At 33.7% G+C, this 17948-nt stretch overlaps 1 protein-coding gene across 2 annotated transcripts in view; it reads right to left on the bottom strand.

Annotated features, from left to right (window-relative positions):
• Window positions 1-11024: 11024 nt before the first annotated feature.
• TSPAN1 (tetraspanin 1) overlaps window positions 11025-17948 on the bottom strand; it is a 167163-nt gene continuing 160239 nt past the window's right edge. For both annotated transcript variants that reach the window (XM_044085944.1, XM_044085945.1), the window contains exon 8: window positions 11025-11714. In XM_044085944.1, coding sequence (XP_043941879.1) covers window positions 11661-11714 — 54 coding nt within the window. In that variant the 3' untranslated portion in view covers window positions 11025-11660. The remainder of the gene's footprint in view (window positions 11715-17948) is intronic.

Genomic DNA, 17948 nt, shown 5'->3' with positions numbered 1-17948 from the left:
TATTTCATTCAGAGACATGATAATAAGATGATAATGAGATGCTGTTCAGTGCAGTTTCATCATGCCTCTGAATTTGAGATTATCATTGTTGTGCTATTGAGCAGTATGGAGTATTAAAACTGGTGGTGATGATCTTCATGAATCTCAGGGCTAATGACATAATTTATGCTATTTGCTATTACTTTCTGAAGTGTAATTTAAGTCTTAATACTAAGTCTACTAATCAGCATTGCGGGTTTCCATTCACACCACCTTTCTGAAACTCGTTCATCATAATTTCAGGATATCTCTCTCTAGTCACATAAAAAATGTTGACCCTTCTTAGATCAAGTGGCTTTTATTCTACAAATATAAAACATATTTTTTGAATGTTACAAAGTATTTAACAATTATATTCTTGCAAACATTTCTTAATGAGAAGATCAAGGAAAGTTGTAAAGAAAAAAAAAAAACAATAACAATAAATTTTACAGCAGACATTACAGAATCGCTAAAAATAAATGCAGGAAGTACCAGCTACTGATTTAAAAGGGATAGAGTCATTATGGGAAACAAATCTGGCACTTTCTGATGTTTTCACAATGTCTGAGTTGGTTAGTTACCCAAAGCCCTTGTTCAGCTTCTGGAAATGCATCCTCAGGTCTTTTAGTGATACAGATGTACATTTCATGACAGCAGCAAATGGCATGGTTGTTTGGCAATGTATGTTTCATAGATTTATAAAACAAACTGTACTGCATGTTAGCAAAGATGTTATTATCTTTGCACATGTAATAATTTTGCCCAGCAGTGTGAAACAACTTGCAGAATTTTTGGCATATTTGTGTGATTCAAGTTTTACCATCATTAGGCTTCACAGTCAGGTTGATACCTTATTCTCTGCATGTTGCTTAACAGTTACTGGACTCTGAAGAGAAAATGCTGGAATGAGCATCTTGAAAAAAAAAAAAAAAAAACAATCGCACTGGACCCATGGACTTCTATTACAAATAAATGGAACCATCTTCTAAAAGAATAAACTTTAATGAATAGGATTAAGCACTTTTGTCCATTTACTTGGACTTCTTCAGAATTAAACAAGTTAAAACCAATCTACACTCATACAGCAATACCAGTTATACAATCAAATCAATTATAACCAATCAGTGAATTGACATTATAAAACTGATCTCTCTGAACTATAAAGGTATCCACTGTAACATGGCACATACTTAAAAATATAAAAACATTTACAATGCTAAAACAAATACATTATATATGAAATATTGAGACTTAAAAACATTTTATTTTTAGTTATTCAACTTCATTTTTAAAACAGGGTATAAGTTTAAACAATCATTAATACCAAGGGGGGTGGTTAGCATGTAGTTTGATTTGCCATTTCATTTCTGTTACTGCTAAAAAAGTTTTAAAGTCACCACCTCTGTGATTAACTTCTACATGTTATTGCAGTCCAAACTATGAAGGACTACTGGAAAGATGTTTAAATAAAGCATTGTTCACATTTCTTTTACTTATTTGATAAAAATGCTCATAAATCCTATATTTTAATGAAATTTCAATTTTGCTAAAGTAAAAAGCCGGGCAGTCACAACACTTAACTAAATTAACCACACCTTTGATTTGACGAATCCCTCTGATAAATGATACTTTAGATCTTATTTCATTCTCGAGACATAGGAAAGTAACTTCTAAAATATGGGAACACTGTTTGCAGGAACCACACTTGTAAGTCCTGGTTCTCCTGGCAGTTTTCATTATTTTTATCACTGTTAACCATTTTCAAAAGACTGCTTAAAATTTTGTGATGTCTTGCAAACAAAAAGAGGAGTAGACCCTAAGGTTTCGTAGATGTTAGTTATTTTTGAGCATATTCCATTTATTTAAAAAGATGTTCCTAACCTCCTTGGCCTGGGGACCATATTCTAAAATTAATGATTTTTCGAAACAGGTGGGTTCCTGAATGACGGTGTGTGACAACCCAGTACTGAGAAAGGTTTGTATTTAATACCCCATTGAGACAATGCATATTCTTTTATTTCACACACCAAAGTTTTTAGGTAACCCTTCAATAAAAACATGTCAACTATTGTTTCTAATTCTTTCTTTACATCCTCAAATTCAGAAGTCATTCTTGCTGCTCTGATCAATTTGCCCTTAACAATGCTTTTTTTTCTGACAGAGTGGGTGACTACTAGAATATTCTAAGTAAGAGTTACTAAAAGTAGGCTTTTTGTATATTTTAGGCTTGAAACTTTCTCCTGTATTATAAATAGTTGTATCTAAATAATTAATCTTTTCTGAACTGTAATCAATATCTAAAAAAGCATAAACTTACCATGCTTCTATAAAAAAAAATCTAGACCTTTTTCTTTTGGAATTGTAGAAAACAAATCTACTACATCAGTTGTAAGAAAGATTATGTCCCTAGTCCACAAGTCTTTTTTTATTCTACCCAAAAAGTCCTAGGAGTCTATAATAAGATGGTCTACCTTCTCATATACAAACTTCAATGAACATCTTGTACTTTTCATGAAGTAATACAATAAATAGATAATTCGACATAATTGAAACAAATATTAACAACTGTTTATTCAAACAACTCAGGCCATACTTTCTACAGAAATGACTGGCAATTACAGATTATGGAATTTCAATAAAACTTTATTGAAAATAAAATATAAATGACACAAATTATTTAACTTGGCCTATAAAAATATAGAACTATCGTCAACCTGACCTGCAAGATATTGCAAATAAAAATGTTGAAGTGTTACATTTTGGTTGTTCTAAAGTACTTTTGTGAGAAAATACAGAATATTGTCTACTTTAGTGTGCGAGTTTTACTGCTTAAGGCACTGCCTAATAAGTCATTGTCACTCTATTTATATTTATTTGTAAAATTCTCTTAAGCAGATTAGCCCATCTGGGTGGAGATCATATTCAGAGGTGATCCAAGGAGAAAAGTTCACAGTAAGAAATTAATGCAGAAAATGATAGGAAATTATTATAAATCCATACAAAGTAAGAAATATATAACATCATAAAACCCTGATCACAAACATATTAGAACTAATATAACGTCAGTTTCACACACACACACTGTATAATGGCACTGTTTTCACAGCTTATATGGAATGTTGACTCCTTAGCACATCATGGATTTCTTGAATCCCATTTATTGTAATAGTTACTGCTGTCTACGTTTTGCTTTCATGTTTGGTATTCATTATTTCTGTCAGTTTGCAGCTGAAAACATTTTGACTGTAGCATCTTTGTAGATGTTATTTGGATAATTCAGGGATAGAAAGAAAAGTATGGACCAGCACAATTAACCTTTATTTATGCATTTATTTATTTTGTTTTTGTTTACTGGGTTTCATCAAAAAACCTTTTCAGTGGTGACTCAGGGAGAAAAGCTCTAACACATTACATACATTTTTTGAACAGGCATTAAACAATATACAATAACAATTGCACATACATTTGCTAATTAGATTATATTCATATGAAATTAGAGGTAACTAACTATTTAAGCAATGATCCATGACTGTGCATTGGTATATTAGGATTTATCCATGGTTGGTGTGGTTTGATCATGAGGTGAAGCCGGACTGATTAAACAAAGCCTGCCATGAATAAATCCTGACATACACACAAATATGATTGGATTATTGCTGTTATACCATTACATTATTTAAAAAAGAAAGTGTTTACCTTTTTAAATAAGGTATTTGCATAAGTGCACTTCAGTCTTCTTCCACATGGACTTCCCTGCACTGAGGTACAGCGCATGCATATAAGACTTACATTTCTATGTTGCACAGTATCAGTGCAGCAGAAATGATGAAGAAAAGAGAATCTCTCTTGCTGTTTTTTTTTTAACAATTACAAAACAGACATTTACAAGGGACAGCACAAACATATAAGGAAAATTAGTTTTGCAGAAAGTACCTGATTTTCCTTATATTTTGCTATGTCCCTCTGCATATGCAAATAGAAAGTCTAGCCACTCAATGGTACTTCAGTAGCCGGAATTTTTTATATTGGTATATGCTCAATTTACAAATGGCATGGTGGGTGGTATTTCCAATCAGCATGCTCATTTTTAAAAGTAACGACCCTTTATTGTATAATGTAACAATACTTATGCATTAACAGATGTTGAACATTGAGGATTTGAAGAGATTTATTAAGTGTATTTGTCAGATAGATAATAGATCACATGATTATTGTTTAATAATTCAGAGAAATGGAGGTGAGGGAAGGAGCTAGGTAGAGCAGAACTTTCTAATATTGTAGTTAAGTCATGGATTGTAAAGCAGGTTCAGAGACAACTGTCTATATGGATATCGTAAGCTGTAGCTTAGAAGTATAGATGTGGGGGTGAGCAATGATACTATTAAAACTACTCAGAAGGATAGATGTGGGGGTGAGCAGTGATACTAGTAAACTAGTCAGTAAAAGTATAGATGTGGGGGTGAGCAGTGATACTAGTAAAACTAGTCAGTTTCATGTGTAATTAAGTTGTAAGGGTTTGGCCAGTCTTCTTAACATCTACAATAGTCTGTTAGACCAAAAACTGTTTCTTAACTGTTTCTTAAAAGGCTCTTATAAGGCTGATTATATTATTTTGCACATATGGCACTCTTTTGAATTCATACATTTTGTGCTACAACTCTCTTAAGCTCATTTCACCTTTCTGTGCTCTTACAAAGGTAAAACATAGAGTAAATGTGTAGCCTGATGACCTGTGCCCAGCTTTGATGTCAGTTTTTAACACATTTGATGAGTGTCACACATATAAAATACCCAGAAGGCTGAGTCTATTTAAAGAACTTTGTCAGGTCCTAGTGTGATTTCTATGGAATACTCATGGATAAAAATGTTTAAGTTCTTCCATCCTTATTGTCTTAGTGCTTTACAGTGTGGTATGTTAGATAACATGGCTGAAGCTGACCCTGATTTCCCACACTACACTTTGTCTGGTTTCCCTAATGGAGTCTGCTGTGGTTTCCCATTACCAATGGTCCCTATAACAAGTGAAGTATAAGGACATAAGATGCAAGAGAACATCTTGTTTTAGACATAAGGTAACTTGTTTTTTTTTCCTACACAAAACTCTTAGTCTTTATTAGCATCTTTGACTTTTATGACTTCCTGATCCTTGAATCTCACTCTGAGATCATTCATTATAAACATTTTTCCCCAAGTGTCTAACTTCTTAAGTTGTTTTGAAAAAATCTGTTGTACAGAAATGAGACTCTTATCACATAGCATTTTTTGTTTTGCTAACAAAATTAATATTTTTTTCTACATAGCTTGATTTAATTGAACTACTTTATTAATACATTGAAGTCCTTACTTAAATGGCTTACATTATTTGAGCTAGAGTTATAAACACAGTTTATGAGGTTAGGGTCTCATATGTGCTGATTTCAATTTTTTGTAATTATTTAATTAATAATGGGAAGTCAGAGGTAGCTTGTGTTAGTACTGGAATATCCAGAGATTGCATATTGGCAGGCAAATGTTTCTGCATGGTGAAATAGGTACCAGTTAAATCAGCTTAATATTAAATTATTGAAGAGCACATATTTAATACACATTTATAATATATTGTAAGAAAGCAGATCAGGGGTTTTAGAGGGATCTTGAAAAAGTGTTGGTCATACTGTAACATTAGTTCAATATGAGGAAATGCAGTTAGTTTAACAACTGCCACACTTTTGTTGGGCCCAACCCCAAAACAATGTTAAGTTACCATCATTATATGGAATTTAGAAAACATTGCACAGTTTCATGAGCAGGGACCTTATTCAAACAAGTAAGAATACTTACTGGCTCATAACTTTTAATCATTATTTCATTTTCTCCTTTTAGTATGAAGAAAGATTCTACTTTGTTTCTGGCTGGCCACATTTTGGGTTGTATCGCTAAGCTTACAAGGTCCCTGGTAGTCCTTAGTCTAGTATAGACCTATGAACCTATATGTTGAGAACACCATCTCTCAGGTTTCAGTTTTTACTGAATGCTTCAGCAGTTGTATGACAGTATGTGTTATAGTTTGCATAATATCCACTAATGGTAATTCAACCATGAATACTCCCTTACAGCTTTTCTCTTTTATTTGAATTTGTTCACATTTAACCATTGTTTTAACAAAAGAAACAGGCCATTCTACCAAGGCTCAGCATCTGCATAGCACATTTTCCAAAGGCATATTTGTTGTCAGGTATGTTTGACAGTAGAGAAGCATACTTTTAACGTATTAACTAGCTCCCAGTTAGAGCTGATAGCCAATGCAACATTTTTGTTCTTTGTTATTTTCCTAATACATCACGTGCATTAATATAGCACACATTTAATTGTACTGTATCAGTTTTCACCTCAGGAATCTGCATCGTCAGGACTTTAGAAGCAGTTCCTATCAGGGCTGTAAATAATTTATAAAGTGTGCCAGTGCCAGCAGTAATGGATTCCACTTATTAAAGTTCAGCTTGGGAATTTTTACTGCGCCAAGACCACATGCATTTCATTCAAATCATTTGAAATCCAGAGCTCAGGACGTACCAAGATTAACACTCTTATAAAAGATTCCTGTTTATCAAGGTGGACATATTTTTTAATTGCCTTATCAACTTTTGCATTCTGTCTTACTTATGCATTCTTTTCGTTTTTTACCATTTATACATTTTTCTAGTTTATAATACATTGGATCTTATCAGGGAAATTTCTCTGAAAGCTGAGTACGCTAAATAATCAAAATGATACATAAATAAAAACCTGTGAATGCGTTTGTACTGTGGTATGCCAGATACTCATCCAATATCTGAATTACAGTCTCATATATTTGATCAAGGGATTCCAAAGTTCATTTCAGAGTTTGTAAACATTATTTACAACGTGGATTGCACATATTAAGTATGATGAAGGGGTAAGACCATATTAATCTCTGGTTTTCTAATATGTGCTCTGATCTTTATAGCTTTTGGGGAGTGTTGTAGAAATCTTTTAAATCAATTCAGTTTACTTTTTCAAATATCAACAGATGAAATACCTGGATCAACTTAAGGATATTGATGAGCTCATAACCAATGAGGAAGTTATTACTCTGCACTCTACTACACTTGGTCAGTGGACAGAATATGATGCATGAGTTATTTTATGCAAGGTTAAGAAAGATTAATAATGCCAGAGTTAATAATATTATTGAACCGTAAGTGTAACTATTGCTGATATGAGAAAACAATCCATATCTGTTACTATCAAGAAATGTGGACCAAAATAATACCATATAGACTATTTGTCAATAAGCCTAGCCTGTTTTCCTTGTAAAAGACTGGAAAGAATAATTATCTCCTTATTAAGATGGATATCAATGTTTCAGAATTAATGGATCTAGAACAATATGGCTTTAGTAAAATATGTCTTACTTATTACCTATTCATACTCTACAGTTGCACTTAGCATGGACAAGCCCATTGGTTATGATGGTTCTTCAGAATCTGTAGTTCAAGAAAACAAGAGAAAAACAAAGCAAAACACAGAAGCCTTTCTTAAGGAAAACAATTAGAAAAATTAACAAATGACAGATTTACAGTCCAAAATCATAATAAGTGTGGCCGCTGGATCAATATTATAGCTTTTATTGCTTGGCACAAAATCTAGGTGTCATGTATGAGTTTCTAATACACAGGCAACTGTAAAAGAGTCATACAGCAAGCTATTTTAGCTGCATTCTGACAATAAACAAAGGCACTTTAGAGTAAGTACTCAAGATGAAACAGTTTTATTAGCTAGAGTGCTAGCTACAGAAATGTCAAGGGAGTCTTTTTTAACAAAAAAAAACATTCAGTGCTGTTGCAGACTCTTACAAGTAAAACAGTTTAATATCAGTACCTTTAGTCTTGCATTTCATTAAATATTATATATATATATATATATATATATATATATATATATATATATATATTTATTTATTTTTTTTTTTTTTAGTTAAGCTGCCTATATGTTACAGTACTCAGTTTCAGTTTTGCACCCAAATAATTCTTAGAATTAAGCAGGTTATGGTAACACAGCAACCTGATTTTCAGTCTGAATGAGTGTATTGATCTGCTCAGTATGAGATTAACTGATGATATGTAGGACTACAAACCAAGGACCAGATTCCAAAAGACTTGGCTGTCACAGTGTGAGTGACCACTTACACTGGGAACAGGCTGAAAACAAATGTTTTAGAATCTGGTCACCAGTGTAAACCTGTTCACCAATAGGCCTTACACTGAAGTATGTCACTTACACTGACAGCAAGCTTTTTGGGATCAGGGCAGACTTGCACCAACAACTCTTTTGGAATCCGGCCCCAAGTGTTAAAATGGAAGGCAAGACTATATGGAAAATAAGATTATATAAGAGCTATCAGCTTTGGCAGTGACATATATATATATATATATATATATATATATATATATATATATATATGGTTTAAATAAATATTTGGAAAACTAATGCTGACCCAGGTTAACACTAGAAGTATATTTTATGGCAATCATAATTTCTTTGTGCAAGTCTAATAATAAGATTAATTATGGAATGGAATGAGAAATTTTTTCATATCTGATAAAGCCATATGTGCACAAATGTATTGCATTTAAAGAATATATGAGTTTTCTGAATTAGGTGACAGAAGCTGAGTACAATCATGTCAGCGTTCTCACCCTTGGTGGGACTGAGTTTAGTCTTTATAAGATTCATTTGTCTTTAAATCTCTGCATCTAAACTGTAGCAGAAACAAGCTCAGCATCAGATCCTATGATCTACTTTTAAAAATAAATTTACAGTTTTAAAACTAACAAAAGCACGTACCGTTTCATAATATCCAATGAGTTGCCTCATAAGTTAAAGATTATTACAGTACTACTATAAGGCATAACTTCTTCAGGCTATATTTATACTTAACTTACCATTATATTTGGGATAATGTCAACCCTAAAACAGAGAAATTAAAAAAAACAGAAGTAGGACAGTAAACAAGTAATGAATGATGAAATGGAATGCTGGGCAGAAATACTCCATGTTTTAGATGAAATAGAACAAGTTTCGTCCCATTTGTACAAGCCAGTTTAAGTTTTTTTCTAGTGTAACCACACTGTACTAACTCTCTCAGTTCTGGATAATGATTCTATACATCCACACTTGTGTTGTTAAAGGATAGTTTTCCTTTAACATTTCCTATTATTTCCAGAAACCAAAAATATGATAACCTCTCTGCATAGACATTTCAGCTGCTTTGTTTACAAATAGCAACAGTATAAAATTAATGTAATTTCCTTCAGAATGATAATTCTTTATTATTTTTGTGGAGTAGTTTTTATTCAGAGCCCTGGAACAAGACTGCAGTGTTAGACAAATATTCAGTGTTAATAAGTTTAAAGCATAGATTAAGAACAATTAATTTTAATGTTGTCAGAGGATAGAAAACCCATACCTGACCCTAAGATACCAGCATAACTAACCTACACATCATCACTGTACAGACTTCATGCTTTAAATCCACAGTTTGATAATTGTGTTTACAAAAACTGGCTTACTCACATCGTAACACATGCATCATTAATCCTTGTCTGGCTCATTCCTGCCTTGATATTTTAAGAATATTTAAAGGTACATCCCAAAGAACTATGGGAATATTTTATGAGCACATTTATGATGTTACAGGAAGTGGCTTTACCATGGTTTTTAGAGACCTTTTTACTGCTAACATGTAGTATTTTAAAAATTTCATGTTATAGCCACACCCCTACATCACAGTGACAGACATGGGTTTACACTATGCAGCCTGCTATTAAAATATGAAAACAGAAATGATACCTCCAAAAAATCAAAACATTTAGAAGAACCCATCTCTTTATGTATTCCTTGTCCTTCCTACTCAGTGTAGTTAATTTAGTATCTTAAGAGTTTGTTAAATTAAGTTATCTGAACCAAAAGACTGATACAAAGTAGGTGAATATTGCATGGCTGCTGTTTTCATGCAAAACATTGTGGGAAAAAAAGGAAGAATTTCATTAATTCCACATTCTTTGTATTCTGCCTTTTACTGGACTACTATGGGGCCTTATCAAATATAAATTCTATTTATTTATATTATAGTTCACTAAAGAATCTCAATAGTTCCACTTGTGTGGCTTGATACATTATACTTGAGAAAGGCTAACTAAGCAAGATTGTACTTGTTAAGGCATTGTGCAAAGTAATTCTTCAAGGGAAACAAGGTAGCTCACACAGCATATGGCAATTGCTAGAGTTATTGCTTCATAGGTAAGTACTAGGCTATCTGCCATTGTGAGTCACTCTAAGCTTAGCCAGTTTCTCTTTTTGTGCTCAAATTAACCTATCCTACCTGATTAGAGACTGGCCTTGCCCATCCTATGGTCGATAACTATATAGTAACATATAGTTATATATACATAATCATACCATATCATTTGAGGGGACCCATGCATGGGATAAAGCATTTAGGAGCTACGTCTGTCCATTAGTTATACAGGGGGCAGTACTGGGGTAAATTTTCTTGTTTTTCATTTATAGATTCAAGTTGCACTTGAATACAGACAGGGATGAATTTTGTTTTATGTGGCTGGGGAGTCTGTTCCAGTGCAGCGGTATCCTCTTTGAGATATACCTGTCCCTCCAAACCATTGCAGAAGAGGTTTAGATTCCTCCTGCCATTTGACTTGCAGATGTGCAGTAAACCCATCGATAATGGGTTGGAGGATGCCTTGTATGTTAGACACAGGTCACACCTTAGCAGTCTGTAGGATACTGAGTATAATGACAAAGCTTTGAGTCAGTCCATGTAGGACATGTTGTTCAGGCCAATGTTTAAGAAAACATCAAGAGTTAATTACTTTCAAGTCACTATACCATCTGGCACAATAACAAAATTACCAGGGATAATCAAAAGAGTAGCCATTTTCAATGCTTTATACTATGTCTTATGAAAATAATGTATTATTCTCTGGAGATAAAACAATGTTTATTTATTTTTTTGCTGGTATAATTTGTAAACCTTTTTGCTGGTATAATTAATTTGTAGCAACGCACAGTCTCAGTGAAGCACTGTCTATTCCTGAGTTGAATTTCTCTGCAGGATTTGAGTACCATTTGCTATGCACAACAAAAAGTCCAATGCAGTACTAACAATTAGGCATAAGGAATTAAATATACACTTGCCAAATGCAAAACTTCAATCACATTTCCTTATATAAATAATAAAATATAAAATACACAAATGCAGTATTTATAGTTCTACAGAATGTATATAATTTATCACTGAATGGTTATGTTCTAGTATGTAATCGTCATACTAGTGATCAAAATAGCTATTAAAAGTTCACAGTACCACTTTAAAGGCCATCAAAAGTAAAACATATATCTGAGCAATAGTTCTATGTGTTGGAGATGGGATATTGGCAATTTCTAAACGAGGGATGAAGTAGAATTACAGCAGATTGTGGTACTTTGCTTCCATTTATGTTCAGTTTCCATTTGATTGATTTTGTCATTATCCATTAACAAATGATTTAATAAAGTTACATAATTTTCAAAACAAGATGTCCGAAGCAGATTACTGGGGATTCTTCCATTTATGCCATTCAGCTTTTGTCAAGTTTACAGTAAATGTACATTGAGACAACCATGGCTGCAAGCTGAAATAAAAAAGAACATAGATGTAAGTTATTTTAAAGTTTATGAAAACTTAATAAACGGAACATAATTTATAAAGTATAAGAGGATCTCTGAACTTGAGTTGTGCAGGCTATACAGTGACTAAATAAATGTTTTTCTGACTTGCTAATAATCTCTAGACTCAATGGTAATGCTACATGGTAATAAAACTGTTTAATTCAGTAGCAGGAAAAGCATTCACCCTATTTTTGAAACTGATATAAAATGGTAATAAAGCACAACATGAGTATGTGTTGTCATTGTGTAATGGCAATATTCCTGGGAGGCCAAAACATTTGGTTTCACCTTGCGGTGTTATACTTATTGTACATTTGAACTGGTTGCATTTCAATTGAATGTGAGTCAGTGGGGCTATTCAACGGAACAGACCAATACACAAGGCTCATTTGTGCAGAAAGCAACCTGTCTCCACCCACCATGCAGGTGAGTTTTCTCCCTGCACCTTCTTAACTGCTGCAAGAAGTGTGAAGTCACAGAATCTTAGGTTGAGCTATTAAAGATGTAGGGTCAACTCCAATCAATTAAACAGGCTTGACAGAGTATGATTCTCTGAGATATGACACTATCAGATAAGCAATTACCAGGTGTGTGTGTGTGTGTGTGTGTGTGTGTGTGTGTGTGTGTGTGTGTGTGTGTGTGTGTGTGATTTTATTTTCTCTATACCAGAAATGACTTCAGGCTTTCTCTGTAGCTTGCTCTTACTGTTCTTTCTTTAGATTCTCAGAAACCTGTCATCTCTCCAGTCTAACCAGTGCTGGGGGGGGGGGGGATCCCTCATGGTTGAGCCCTTACACAGGACATCCCCCAATCTCATGCACATATCCTTTAGGGGTAAAAGGCACAAAACCATCATATTGCAGCTTTCAGGGTTTTTATCAACTCTAAATCCCCTCTACCAGCATGCTGATGTCAGTACTGGGCTGGACAGGCAGTGGGAAGTGAATCTGAGTGCATATCCCTGCCCTGGGCCGTTATGCAGTTCAAACCTTCCCTCTGTCCACTTTCAGCCTGGGATCATCTCTCTCTGAGTTCCAGACTCTACCAGGGCTCTACAAATGAGAGACCCATCATGCTCCCACCCTCCTGGGATAGGCACGCCCAGTAACCCTTCTTTGCTGTCAAACACCCAAATTGTTAATTGAACTTGAGTTATGTGGGATGTTGCCATGGTTTTATCTCTCTATGCCACCATCAGGGCCTACACAAATACCGATTTTATCACCCTCAGGAGTGGTATTTTTGTCCAGCAACACATGCTGTTGTGCTTTTTTGCTTAAATATTCGATTTTTTAAAAAGAGGGGCTGACTTAAAATTCAGTGTACACATCAAACTATTTTTGAGGATTATTATTCTCAGATTATAATATCTGCCAAGGTGTCTATGACTGAGGAAGTTTGCAATAGCTTTGGGCACAGTTAAATCCCCAACTTCATAGCCTTCAGATGAACAGAAAAAAATCAAAAAACTCAACATTCTGTCTGAAGTGCCATCTTGCAGCTCTGAATTATTGGACACTATTTTTCATCTTATCTCTCAAGACTAATAAGAAAAAAGAAAAAGAAAGACATTGACTGATACTACATGCTGGTTATAGCAATCACTTTTAAAGTTTAAAAATGAGCTCTTTAAATTAAGTCACTACAGAGAAAATTACTTTTCCTTAATGTGCAGCAATTTTAGAAATTATTATATTAATCAAGGGATACAGGAGCAAAATGCCTGCAGGTGGTGTGGTAGCTTCTCTCAAAGAAAGTCAGGATGCAAATTTTGCTACAATTTCCATTTCTCTCCTTAAGGTAGATTTCAAAATTCTGCCATATATAACTGGAGCACGAAACCATTCTGAGAAGTTTAATTACACTTCCCCTGTGATAACCTACTTATCAAATGAGTCTCACTAATTCAGTTTTTCAGTACTGAAAAACAGAAATTACAAGGCATAAAAACAGGAATTTTTTTTTATTTTACAGGGGGCATGCCTCCCATAGCCTACTTGTGGAGAGATTTTTTTATATATATATATATGTATGCATATATATATATGTATGCATATATATATATATATATATATATATATATATATATATATATATATATATATATATATATATATATATATATATATATATATATATTTATATATATATATATATATATATATATATATATATATATATATATATATACATGGATCCCCTACTATTTACCAAAACGCCACAACGCCGAAACACAAATCACCGACACCAAAGGACCGACAACACAGATGACCAACAAGGTGAGAACCCGACGGACTCGGTAAGTGTGCGATAGAGTTAGGGAGCAGACAGGTAAGTGTGCGATAGTGAGAGACTGTAGTTTTAGGGGTGGGTTAAGTGAGTTAGGGTTAGGGTGCGGGTAGGGTAAGTGTGCGATAGTGACGGAATACATGTTTAAGGGTGGATTAAGTGAGTTAGGGTTAGGGTGCAGGTAGGGTAAGTGTGCGGTTGTATCGGAACTTAGGGTTAGGGTTTGGGTTAAGGTTAGTGCATGTATGGTTGTGTGTATTGTCGGTAATCTGTGTTGTCGGTCTTTTGGTGTCGGTGATTTGTGTTTCGGCGTTGTGGCGTTTCGGTAAATAGTAGGGGATCCATATATATATATATATATATATATATATATATATATAAATATATATATATATATATATATATATATATATATATCAACCCCATGGTGATACTACAGTGGGGAGACGTGAAAGAAAATAAAGTACTTCAGTGCTTCATCAGCTCACTCCATGCAAGTCAGTGTGGTTTTGACAAATCATAACAAAACAAAATCAAAGAAAAACTGCTCAATTCCACAAATGAATATTGATATGCCATTTAGTTAGCCATCAGGGGTTAAAAAACTAAACTGCACACATTTTTCTCAAAAATGTCAGCAGTGAAAAATAAATGTATTCTTCTACGTCTTTATCTATGGTATTGTGCTGTTGTGGCACTCTCCCTTAACTCCTTAACTCCCATTTACTGCCTCCACCCAATTCCTTTTACCACTTCCTTCTTTCCCTGTCTCTTTCAGCTTTCTTCTTTACTCAGTACTTGATTGATACCTGATTACAGCATCTTAGGAGTTTCCCAATGTGTATAGCTGGATAAATATGTGAATTCTTATCCTTTTCACAATACTTATTTCAGTTATGTATGCTTTGTGTGCTTTAACATTTCTGCACAATCTTTACATATTTTTCTATGAATTTGTTGCCTTGCCTGTTTACTTTGCAATTCTATGCAGCATGTTTATAAGTTCAAAAATCATGTTATTATTTTTGAGTCTGCTATGCATAATTTTCAGACTTAAATTTGAGTTTTCATCAGGTTAACAATGGGAAAACAGATTTTATGTTGGAAAAGAATATAAAACTATAACAAGTAAATTAAAGTTTTCTACAGAATCGCATTTCCATGAAGGTCTGAGAAACATGGCAAAGACACAGGAGCCATGTAATACACAGAAAATATTGAATTTTTGCAAGCAGAAATTTCTGAAACCATTCAGCACAGTATATCAGTACCTTATAGACAGAAAGAAAGACAGGGAAAGAACAGATATGTAGGTATATGTCAGCATATCTAACAGTCAAAATATAGAAGCTCAGAATATCTACACTCAAAATATCATAAAAGAAAACCTCTTTTATGCAGCAGGGCAAGTCCTCCCACACCCTCGCACCCCCTGCAATATATATATAACAACTAAAGGATCATACAGCATGAAATATTTACAGTTTTTGATATACTGAGTTTTAGATATTTTATGCCAGCAGCAATTTTTAAATACACTGATTTTAGATCAAATAAATCTCAGCCATATCTGCTTCAAAAGATCAACTCAACAGAAACTTGAATGCCATATGGATGAGACCTTATGATCAACTTTCCAAAAAGTTGAACACTGCAAAACAACAAAAATCTGTTTTTTGCAGGGAGCTTGCCCCCTGCATCCCCTGCATATTATATGTACTAACTTCAAGAAAGCACTACCATGGGGAAAAGGGAAAACTCACTGATCCACACTGTACCGCAATCTCCATAAAAAAGATTTAACATTTTGGAAAGTCAATCATATGGTCTCAACCATATGATGCTCAACTTTCTGTTGACTTGATCTTCTGAAGGGGACCCATATATATATATAATATATATAATGTTACATATCATTTGACTGAATTATATTTCATCATAAAAGAAAAAAAAAATGCTGACACATTTGATCAAAAACTGAATCACATTTGATACAAAACTGAGTAAGGCTCTAGAAAACCACTACTGGTGTGGTTTTGGATCATAGGAATTGCCATGCAATAGTGTTAATCACTATTTTGCCTTGCTACTTCTATTTTCCCCATGGTTGCATGACTATGGAGTTAGTATATTTAAATAAAGAAGGTTTGGGAGGTGCAGTTTTTGGCGGTATATTTACCATATATGACATTTTTTGTGAAATGTGTTACTGTAATTTGTATTTTCAATAACACATGATTTTGATCAATTGTGTCAGTGCTTTTTTCCTCTCAATGAAATATAACAGTACATACCTAGATGTAAATGTGTGTGTGTGTATATATATATATATATATATATATATATATATATATATATATATATATATATATATATATATATATATATATATATATATATATATATATATATATATAGATATATATATGTATATGGGTCTAGGACTGATGCTCGATGGTGCTTTTCACCGGAGGCTTAATGGCTGGGCATATTTAGGCGAAAGTGCTTTTAACGAAAAAGCACTTTCGCGTATTTATGCCTGCAGCCAGAGGGAGTCGTCGGGGAATGACTATTGTGGAGATCGTACTACTGTGCGGCTAAGGGAATTTTTTTCCTTTTCCCCACTGTAGTGCAATCACGGAGTGAGAATATTAAAGTAGGGGGGTGTGGGGGGTACAGCCCCCCACATGGGCAGTTGCAGGGGGCATAGCCCCCTGCATAAACACCTTTTTGTTGTTTTTCCTCTTTTTTTTTTGACGCACTTTAACAAAAGTGCTTTTTCGGTAAAAGCGCTTTCGTTAAAGTGCGTTCGGTGATTTTGGATTCGGACTGTTGAACTTTCGTTCAACAGTCCTAGATCTATATATATATATATATATATATATATATATATATATATATATATTATATACATACATATATATCTATATCTATCTATATATATATATATATATATATATATATATATATATATATACATATGTATGCACATATAATATGTGTGGGTACACACACATACACACACACACACACACACACACACACACACACACACACATATATATATTTATAGTTATATAATGTGTGTGTAGGTTCATAAGTTTATAGGTATATACTAGGCTAACAGCCACCAGGGTCTTTATAAGCCTAGCCATGCAACTCTACCCAATTGTGTCCCTATATAATTTCATATAATATATATATATATATATATATATATATATATATATATATTTATATACACACACACATTATATATACATATATGGGCATTTATGAGAAGAGGGATATGCTAGTTAGGAAGTCTTTAGAAGTTATGTGGTGGAGTATGTTAATTTGGGCATTAATGTCTGCCTCTGTGTATTAAAGACACAGGAGAAAGAATTTCTGATTTCTTATTCATTGGATAAGGTTACAGTTAAATAGAGTTACATACGGACTCTGCTTCACATGGATGGGGATCCTGTTCCAGAGCATGGAGATATTCTGAGACACATATCTGTCTCACCAACATGCCTTATTTATAGCAGAAGTAAAATGTAAATACTTGGCTCTAGTGTTTTTAAAGTTGCTCATTTTGTGGATGTGAGAAAGTTCAATCAGAGATGTATGTAAGGATGCTTTTACTCCAGCCATAGATCCCCTCTCAGTAACTTGTAGAAGAGACAGTATAGAGATAGGGGTTTAAGGTAATCCATAAAGGTACATGCAGAAGGAAGCATAATGCTTGATGATCGGTCTGATAAGGGTCGAATGAAGTGAAACTGTGACTTCTTTGTGCCTAGATTACATGCTATTACTTATAAGTTGGGTGACGTAGAATGATTTTCTTACCACCTTGGCAACATCTTGGTCAAAGGCCAGATTACTGTCTACTATTTGCAGTCATCTGTGAACTTAGTCAGCCA

Source organism: Protopterus annectens, chromosome 10.part0, assembly GCF_019279795.1.
Source record: "Protopterus annectens isolate FY-2018-M chromosome 10.part0, PAN1.0, whole genome shotgun sequence".
Classification (NCBI taxonomy): Eukaryota; Metazoa; Chordata; order Ceratodontiformes; family Protopteridae; genus Protopterus; species Protopterus annectens.
This window is presented reverse-complemented; position numbering and strand designations above follow the sequence as displayed.